The 10490-nt window shown below is 44.5% G+C and overlaps 1 protein-coding gene across 1 annotated transcript in view; it reads right to left on the bottom strand.

Moving 5' to 3' along the window:
• LOC118392777 (laminin subunit beta-1-like) overlaps window positions 1-7035 on the bottom strand; it is a 26645-nt gene extending 19610 nt beyond the window's left edge. Inside the window, exons 1-3 of the mRNA XM_052460106.1 lie at window positions 6867-7035; window positions 5975-6147; window positions 3429-3567 (exon numbers count right to left, since the gene is read on the bottom strand). Of these exons, the coding sequence (XP_052316066.1) occupies window positions 3429-3567; window positions 5975-6147; window positions 6867-6897 (343 nt within the window). The 5' untranslated portion in view covers window positions 6898-7035. The remainder of the gene's footprint in view (window positions 1-3428; window positions 3568-5974; window positions 6148-6866) is intronic.
• Between the last annotated feature and the right edge of the window lie 3455 nt (window positions 7036-10490).

Here is a 10490-nt window from a genome sequence, read left to right as displayed (position 1 = left end):
GCCACAACCTTTATGTACAACTCCAGTTGAGTTTTAGGTCTTAGAGAATGTTTTGAACAAAATACAATACCTTAAGTTTGAGATGTATTTAAGACCCATTTATTGTTAATCACCCATTCTGGTACTGACTGTAACTCCTTATTTAGAATTTCAGTGAGCTCACTGGCTTTGGGTGCTGACATGTAAAGTGTGGGATCATCCGTATACTTAGTCATTCTAGCTTTGTGTAAGACCTGTGGCAAATCCTTTGTTAAAATAGAGAATAGTAACGGCCCAAGGCAACTGCCCTGAGGGACACTGCACTGTACATATCTGATGTTAGAGAAGATTCTATCGAAGAACACACTCTGGGTTCTATTGGATAAATAACTCTCCAACCATGTGAAGGCAGGTGGTGTTTTTTCAATAACTTTTATGATCAATAACATCAAAGACCGCACTGAAATCTAACAACACAGTTCCAACTATCATCTTATTATCAATTTATTTGAACCAATCATCTGTCATCTGAGTCAGGGCTGTACAAGTTGAGTGCCCTTCTCTATATGCATGCTGAAAAATATCATTGTATTTGGTCAAACACAACCCTCTCCATCAGTTTACTAAGAACAGGCAGCAAACTGATTGGGCGGCTGTTAGGAAAGGCATCTTTGCTGGTTCTATTTTTAGGCAGTGGAATTACTTTAACTTCCTTCCACGCCTGTGGACACACACACTCCCTTTCATCTTTGGTTAAAGATATAGAATATAGGGGTTGCAATATAGGGTGTGTTTGTAAATTCAATCTGGAGCGCCAAAGCACAGAGTGCGCTCTGGGCGTTCGTAAATTCAGAGTGTTGTCAGATTGTCCATTCGGAAGTTCAGAGCGTTTCGCTCTCGGAGTGTTCAGAGAACATACTGGACGCTCTGGCCGAGGAGTAGGGTTGATCCGAGGGTTCAGAGAACATACTGGACGCTCTGGCCGAGGAGTAGGGTTGATCCGAGGGTTCTGACCTCACAACGGCAGTCAAGCACCTAAGCTAACTGGCAAACGTTGAACGTATACTGGCTCTGAACATAAAGTATACAGCAACACCTCCCCCATTGGCATTCACGTATGTTTCGTAATTACAGTATATGCATACATTGCTACTGCTGTATCATCAGTATTAGCTAAGTGAGTTTCAGAGATGGCCAGTATATGAATGTTATCCGATGTTAGCAAGTTACTGAGTGAATCCAGGTGAAGGCCATGATCCCTTATTGATGTCACTTGTTAAATCCACTTTAAATCAGTGTAGATGAAGGGTAGGATATAGGTTAAAGAAGGATTTTAAAGCCTTGTGTCACGAATATTACCGAAGGTGGCTCCCCTTCCTGTTCGGGTGACGCTCGGCGGTCGTCGCCGCCGGTCTATTAGATGCCACCGATCCCTTTTTCCTTTTCGTTGGTTTTGGTCTAATTGTTTTCACCTGTTCCTTGTTGGAGTTTTGGGATGGGTGTTAGTTAAGTTTGTTTCGCCCGCTGGTGTTTGTGCGGGCTTGTTGTTATTGTACGTTAGTGGTGTATTGTTGATTTTGGGTTTTCGCTGTCCGGTGTTTGTAACAGTGGGTTGTTGTTGTTGTTTGTGCCTGTGTTTTGTACCTGTTCCTGTTACGGAGGACATGAAAACGTTTTTCCCGTTTACCTTCTGCTCTCTAAGTCTGACTCCACACCCATCACACCTTGAGACAATTGCGACACGGATTGTGTATGTGTGCCATTCAGAGGGTGAATGGGCAAGACAAAATATTTAAATGCCTTTGAAGGAGGTATGATAGTAGGTGCCAGGCACACCGGTTTGAATGTGTCAAGAACTGCAGCGCTGCTGGGTTTTTCAAGCTCAACAGTTTCCCGTGTGTCAAGAATGGTCCCCCACCAAAAGGACATCCAGCCAACTTGACACAACTTTTTGAAGCATTGGAGTCAAAATGGGCCAGCATCCCTGTGGAATGCTTTCACCACCTTGTATAGTCCATACCCCAATGAATTAAAGCTGTTCTGAGGGCAAAACGTGGTGCAACCAAATGTTTTGTAAACTCAGTATATTAATATTGTCTATTCTTAGCCATTTCCTTGATAGCTTTTCTGAGAATAAATATATACACTGTATATATGTGTGTGTGATGTTGGGCTGAAGCTACTACCCCTGAGGCTTGGCTTGCTCATTTCTCCCAAGCTTTTGGGAGGTAGGGAGGACAATGAGCCTGTTGTAGCAGATGTAAGAAATGTTCCCCTGCGCACTGTCAGCTTTCATAGCTGGGATCAGCTCTTTTCCCGCCTCTGGCGCACAGCTTCAGAGAAGTCCTCTTTGAGAAAGATGTTGGTTCCTCTCGTGTTCTTGGCTCTCTCCAGAACAGCCATCTTGTCCTCAAACCTCAGGAGCTTGACCACTATCGGCCTGGGTCTGTCACCTGGGCTGGTTACATGTTTTCCAGACCTGTGGGCTCGCTCCACCTTCGTATGATCCATCGGCAGCTTTTCACTGATCATTTTCCATACTTTCTCCTCAGACTCGGCCCAGTTCTCATGTGAAGACTCTGGTATGCCTTCCACAACGATGATTGTCCCCCTGGATCTGTTTTCCCAGTCATTGCTAACAAGGATTCATGCTGATGTCATCTCGAGAGGACTTACAGTTTGTTGTCATCTTGCTGCAAGTCTCTTTCAGGACATACACATCTCCCTGGGAGAGCGGCAAACTGTTCTTACAGTTCTGAACCTCCCCCCGTCAGATCGTCCATTCTTTCGTTAGTTGAGTCCATCAGTATCTGGACAAAGCTCATGAAGCTATTCTCCTGTTGTTGTAACAACTGCTTGTAAAATCCTTTTTGTTCATTTAAAAGATCATTGACCTGTGATAGAGAAACACTGTCCTCTCCATTACTTCCACCTTTGGCTTTGGACGCCATGGTAGCAATGTAGGCTAACGCTGGTACTACATGCAATTCCAGACAGGGCAGGTCACAGGGCAGGTCACAGGGCAGATTTAAACAGCAACAAACAGCAGGGATTTAGACAGCCACAATCCCGGGACAATCCACAGTCCCAGCCAGAAGGGCTGGAAACCTTGCTACGCCAAGCAGCTCTTCAAACTTTTGGTTGGCAGGATCCCTGGACAGATATAGTGGTACCAGCAACCGAGGCTAAAGGCGTCACGGGATCCAAATTCAAAAGGTAGCTAGTAACCAAACTTTTTCAATAGAATTCTTTTTCAGAGACTTTCAAAACAACAAACCGAGCTCTTCCTCGTTCCGCCCTCATTCAACATGTGATGTCCATTCTGTAACCATAGCCTTTTTTCCTTTTGGGGACCAGCGAAATGTCCCAACTTGCCTGAATATTCCTTATTTTACTAGTAAAACCAAAAACATGCGTACAAACACCCACCCACACACACATATTCTCACCATTCTCTGACTGCCACCAGGTCTTGAGGCGGTTGGGGGCGAAGGTGGTGACCAAGTTTTCGATGCTGTGGCTGGTGGTGTGGTTCATCCTCTCATCATACTTCTCCCTGGAGTCACACACAAAACACTTCTTCTCCTCCTACAGAGAGCGAGGGAGGAGAGAGAGAGTGTCTCAGTACTGTGAGAATTCGTGCTCATTCACCTAATTATAGAGCTAGCACTCAGTCTGTCATCACACACACACAGTATGGGTAGGAATGGGGCCCTAAAATTTGTGTGTGATTTGTGTGTGATTTGTGTGTGTGTGTGTGTGTGTGTGTGTGTGTGTGTGTGTGTGTGTGTGTGTGTGTGTGTGTGTGTGCATGACTAACTCCATGAGGTCAAATGCTATTCCTAGGGGGTTTACGGTTAAGGATAGAATTAGTGTAAGGGTTAGAATTACATTAAGGGTTAGGGTTAGGAACTAGGGTTCATTTTAGGGTTAGGAGCTAGGGTTAATTTTAGAGTTTAGAGCTAGGCTTAGGGTTAAGGTTAGATTTTTGACTTAAGGTTAAGGTTAAGGTTTTGGGCTCCCGAGTGGCGCAGCGGTCTAAGGCACTGCATCTCAGTGCTAGAGGCGTCACTACAGACCCTGGTTAGATTCCAAGCTGTATCACAACCGGCTATGATTGGGAGTCCCATAGGGCGGCACACATTTGGCCCAGCGTCGTCTGGGTTAGGGTTTGGCCGGGGTAGGCCGTCATTGTAAATAAGAATTTGTTCTGAACTGACTTGCCTAGTTAAATAAAGGTTCAATTTAAAAAAAGGTTAGGGTAAGAGTATGGGTTAGAGAAAATAGGATGTTGAATTGTGTATTCCCACAAGGTTAGCTGTACAAGACTGTGTGTGTGTGTGTGTGTGTGTGTGTGTGTGTGTGTGTGTGTGTGTGTGTGTGTGTGTGTGTGTGTGTGTGTGTGTGTGTGTGTGTGTGTGTGTGTGTGTGTGTGTGTGTGTGTGTGAGTGTGTATATCCTGTAGCGTAGATAATAGTTTATTCTACTCTCTAGGTTCACTGCCCCCCTTAGCAGCAGAAGGTTTGTTTGCTCTCCAGATGGTTTTGCCTACACACACAGATTCTGGATTGTCTTACACACACACACACACACACACACACACACACACACACACACACACACCTACTCTCTGCACTTTATCTTCCTAACAAGTGTGGGAGTGAGGATTTCACAGCCTTCTAATTTCATCCAAGCAGTTGCTTTCCAATCTATCTGCACACCCAAGTTTTAACTGTGTTGAAATGTGACCACTTGTAACTGCTAAGTGGTCCAGCTTCCACTCCCCTGTTAGGCAAAGTCTGCTCCCAGAATTCTTTGCACTAGACCCTCGGGCTCTTCTCCTCATCCCCCGTTCTCCTCCTCATTACGATGACTCATCCTAGAATGTTCCAATGTTTAATCGTCCCACAGCCCTTGGGTAGATAACACCCCCTTCACATGGACACATTCTGTAGGCGTTCACCCCCGAGGGGATTCTGGAATAACGGAATAACCCCGATCATGCACTCTCCCCTCCACACCCCCCATGATAAGCACACAGGGCGGTGATTGTGTGGCACACAATGCTTATTGTGGAGGGAAAAGGCCAAGACTCCCACGCAGCACAATACCATAGAGTCTCTTTCGTCCACTCAAATATGACATTGTACTGCACTACACCATTACGTTACAACACCATTTTTGGAAACACAATGAAGTGTTAAATCATACACCTGCTGGACAGGTGTAATATAATAATAATCATCATTTAGGAGACGCTTTCATCCAAAGCGACTTACAGTCATGCGTGCACACGTTTTACTTATGGGTGGTCCCATCCAGGGAATCAAACCCACCATCTTTGCGTTGCAAGTGCCATGCTCTACCAACTGAACTACAGAGGACCAGTGAGTGTATCGATCATATGTGGCCCAGCCCTATTAGCTGCAAATGTAATGGTCATATTGTATCCCATTACCTACAGGAGGTGTAATTCCCCTATCCGAACCCCTGGGACGTACATTTTTAGACATTATAGCAGTTTTTAAGCTAATTTCTAGAAATTCTACACATTTTGTCATGTTAATATGATATCCGTGAGATATCATAATCAATGGGGGGAGTTCAGGGTCCTTGGGCGTGGTCAGTAATTCGCCCATGATTTGGGGGGAACCGTGATGAAAGTATAACGTTTTTATTTGATTTGGATTTTACATTTAGATTTTGTGTCACTGGCCTACACACAGTACCCGATCATTTCAAAGTGGAATTATGGTTCTATACATTTTTACAAATGAATGAAAAATGAAAAAAAAAAATGAAACGTCTTAAATCAATAAGGAAAACTGCTGATGCACAACCGAATTTCGAAATTGCACCTGATGTATTCTACTTTTCAAACTCAGTTGAGAGCAAACGCTTATCTCGGCTCCGAGCGGCTGCTTACGCCCACTGTCGGCCCTGTCTTGGTGTAGTGCACCGATAGTATCTGTGCCCCAGGTGTGAGGTGTCTTACCTCCAAGTGACCAACGATGCAAAAGCGCTCAGGCTTCTCAATGCCGCAGGTGGAGGAGGCGGTGAGTTTGTGCGCACGGCCGATCAGAAGGTCCCCGGTGGCGGGGTAGCAGCTCCCCTCAGTGCACACATCCCCAAACTCTGGCAGCTGGGCAAAGGAGCGCCACCCGAGGGCTGAGCGACAGAAACAGCGGTGAGAGTAGCTGATGATGCCGCACGGGCGAGCAAAACATGTCTGGAGTATAACTCCCCATGCCACTATTATGCTATAGAACTCAACTATCCCACAGTTAAAAATCTGTACAAATGTTTATATTTTAGACGTAAGAGACGTGTCTCTGCATTGCTATCACAGATGCCCTTTAGTCTATTTCATCACTGGGTATAAAAACATAATGGTCACAAGATATGCCTCTCTTCGGTTAATTTAATTGAAATCACATGGATTCGCTTTCCTATCGATCCCCGTGGGGTGACTGTTTATGAAAACAGGCTGCTATGTTCGAGAACAACATCGACAGTTATTGACTGTACAAAATAGCTTCTGTAAACGAAAGCTAGTTGCAAATAATGTGCACAAAACATCTTTAAACGTGCACTGTGGACTGAGACATCTGATATGTATAAACTGTTGAACACATTTGAGATGTTTAAATAATGGCTTACAGATGTTCCTCATTAAATGTCCCCATGGTCCTGGATAAGTGAGAGTGAAAAGGAACACTGGAATTAAACTCCTCTATTGGATATCTTCACGTTTTACCTTTCCTCTTAAGACAATACTTGGCTTTAGGCAACTCCTCAAAGGAATAGAACATACTTCAGCTAGCTACCTGCGCAGTAGGAAATTCACTCTATAAAACGATACAATTCCATGTAAAAACAATACTTACACAAAAGTGATGCGATGTGCAATATCAGCATTTTCGAGCATGAAACATTGATAATTATCCCTCGGGTTGTTGTCAGCAAGTCCTGAAGCAGTTGTGTACGTGAGTGTCTCAGTGTGTGTGTGTGTGTGTTTGTGAACGAGTGGTCTCTGTAACTCTGTACTAGGAGTTCGTGGCGAGCCCCAAACTGTGCATCCCACGCGCTCCCGAGTCTCAACCCTCCTGGCAGGCTATGCAGCGCAGCGTGCTAACGAAGATACGCGCGCCCACTTGGCGCACCACATTCAGCCAGGAATTTCTTTAATTACATCGTATAAGTAAATGACTTGTAAAGTTAATAGACTGATCTAGGTGTGTCAAATCAAAGTTGTGGTTAGTGTGCTTAGGCTACTGAGATCACAAGAACATATACAAAGGACATTTGAATTGTGGACTACAGGAAAAGGAGTACCAAGCACGCTCGCATTCTCATCCACAGGGCTGTAGTGGAGCAGATTGAGAGTTTCAAGTTCCTTGGTGTCCACATCACCAACAAATTAACATGGTCCAAGCACACAAAGACAGTCGTGAAGAGGGCACGACAAAACCTATTCCCCCTCAGGAGACTGAAAATATTTAGCATAGGTCCTCAAATCCTCAAAAGGTTTTACAGCTGCACCATCTCGAGCATCCATCCAACCGCAAGTCACTACAGAGGGTAGTGCGTGTGGCCCAGTGCATCACTGGGGCCAAGCTTCCTGCCATCCAGGACCTCTATACCAGACGGTGTCAGAGGAAGCCCCTAAAAAGTGTCAAAGACTCCAGCCACCCTAGTCATAGACTGTTCTCTCTGCTAACTGAGCTCCAATTTTAGGTCCAAGAGGCTTCTAAACAGCTTCTAACCCCAAGCCTTAAGACTCCTGAACAGCTAATCAAATGGCTACCCAGACTATTTGCATTGCCCCCCCCTTCTACACTGCTGCTACTCTCTGTTATTATCTATGCATAGTCACTTTAATAGCTCTGCCTACATGTACATATTACCTCAATTACCGTACACTGACTCTGTACCGGTAGCCCCTGTATATGTCCTCACTATTGTTATTTACTGCTGCTCTTTAATTATTTGTTATTCTTATCTCTTACTTTTTTTAGGCATTTTCTTAAAACGGCATTGTTGGTTAAGGGCTTGTAAAACGTTGTTGGTTAAGGGCTTGTAAGTAAGCATTTCACTGTAAGTTCTACACCTGTTGTATTCGGTGCATGTGACAAAATAAAATGTGATTTGATTTGATATCAGTCGGTCTATGTGTAGCTCTGGAAGGCATGGCTGCACATACAGTACCTGCCATGTTACACAAGACCAACTTCACTGTTCTTCTGACTGACCTCAGAAGGAGAGTTTCCCAGCTAGCAATGAGGAATCAGCCCAGAAGTGGCCCTCTTCTGCGGGGCCGGAACTGATTGAATCGGCTCGGAATTTAAACAAATGACTGCCCAGAATCGGCCCAAGTACATCGGGTCGTTTCCGAGTACCGGAATTCAGCCGACTTTGCCAGCATCTTCCCAGAATCCACCCCAGAAGCGGCCAATGCAAATTTAAATGAATGTATACAAAATCACCAGATTTAGTCGTTTAAAATATTACTATTATACATTTTATACATACAAATTATATCCATCTACACAAAAACATTTTGTGTTGGGGGAAACACCATGTACCTGGTGATCGTGTCAGCCTGCATGCGCTGAGCCTGCCACAGGAGTCACTACAGCGCGATGGGACAAGGACATCCCAGCTAGCCAAACTCAGACAACTTATGCGTCTCACGGGTCTCGAACCAGCATCTGTAGCAACGCAGTTTGCACCGCGATACATTGTCTTAGACCGCTGCGCCATTCGGGAGGCTTGTCCACAAAGTTTTTAATGCTTATCAATTGCCTCGCACAAAGAATCAAAATACTAAAATATTACACCGGAGTCTTAAGTATTTTCATTTAAATGTTCATTCTTTTTTTTGATCACAGAAACAGTGAGGAAAATATGTAAAAATAAATAAATAATAAAATGTTAATTATATAAAGCAGCTTGGCCGAGTTCCAAGTAATGCATTTGGGCTAGATAACTCACCGGAATCGGCCCGAGCTCAATCCCTGCATCCTAGCCATAAGTAATACTGCCGAAAGTGGCCCAGACATTGGCCGTGTCTGACTCTCAACCGAGTGCCCCGACTCTCAGCCGGAATCGGCCCAGATCCACTGTGCTAATTGAATGGGTACTTTACCACGTCAAGCATAGAACTCCACATTATTCGTCTCTGGCGGACAGAGGGACACACACAGGGGCCATTTTCTGTGTTTGTAGTAGACTGCTTATTTAGCAGGTGGGCACAGATGGGTGAAAAATCCTATTCTGGCAGAATCAGTCCCCTATTGGGCTAAACCCTGGACATGCCTGTCATTGAGTTAGACAATGGACACAGTTATGACAAATGGCAAAGAGGCAGGTGCCCATAGTTACCCCTAGGTAAATAGACATAGCATCTCCCTGAACACTGAAAGTTAAAAATGATTCCCTTCTCAGTGTGTGTGTGTGCACAGGCTACGTGAGTTAAAGATGATTCCCTCCTCGGTGCTGAATTAATTTGCCTGGATTGTGAACTGTAAAATCAAGACATGTTTATGAGTTTTCTAAACACTCTATCCATCAAGTTCAATGGGGTTTATTTAAACATGTAGACCAGGATTTCTTAAACTTGGCCGTGGGGCCCCACCTGGGTGCACGTTTTGGTTTTTACCCTAGCACTACACAGCTGATTCAAATAATCTAAGCTTGATGATGAAGTGGTTATTTGAATCAGCTGTGTGGTGTAGGTCAAAAACCAAAACATGCACGGGGGGCTAGGGCCAAGTTTTGGAAACAATAGTTTAGACTGCAACCTATGTATGAAACATCTCAGAGCAGGAGTGCTGATCTAGGATCAGTTCTGGCTTTCAGATCATAATGAAATAGATTAAATATGACAGAGGGATCCTTACACTCGATCAACACTCCTACTCTGAGACGTTTAGGAATACAGCCCCAGGACTCATCCATTGACCACCACCACATATGTGCATACATTACCCTCGTGTGGTATTATGAAGAACTGCAAGAGACATACCAAATAGCTCTCATGCTCTCAATAGCAACAGATATTGCTCAAATTCTTCCTCTGATTTATTATAAACATCATAGACAATACATTTCCTAATGTTTCCTCGTGAATCAAAAAAAAATTCATCGGTCAACTGTGTACTATGGCAGTTAGGTTATAGTCACAGGTGTTAACACTATGGGAAGGTTGAAACTCAGACAGTACAGTGAATGAGAGACTCGTTCATACTAGGTCCTGGAGGTTGGTTATACATATCTTGGTTCCAGTGTGTATACTGTAGGTGTGAGCTTTGTGTGTGTACAATGCCTTTCTGTCGTGTTTGAGGCACTATGAAGTTGCTGGATCTGAAGTGGCTCTGAAGTGGGGTGTGTAGGGCAGCTTAATGAGGTGTCCAGCATCAGGGTATTGTAGAATGGTCAGTAGGTGCTCGTTACCCGCTGCACGCATCATCTGGGCTATCTGCAGGTCAGAGGTCACATTCAGCGTCAAT

The sequence above is a fragment of the Oncorhynchus keta genome, chromosome 13, assembly GCF_023373465.1.
Source record: "Oncorhynchus keta strain PuntledgeMale-10-30-2019 chromosome 13, Oket_V2, whole genome shotgun sequence".
Lineage (NCBI taxonomy): Eukaryota > Metazoa > Chordata > Actinopteri > Salmoniformes > Salmonidae > Oncorhynchus > Oncorhynchus keta.
This window is presented reverse-complemented; position numbering and strand designations above follow the sequence as displayed.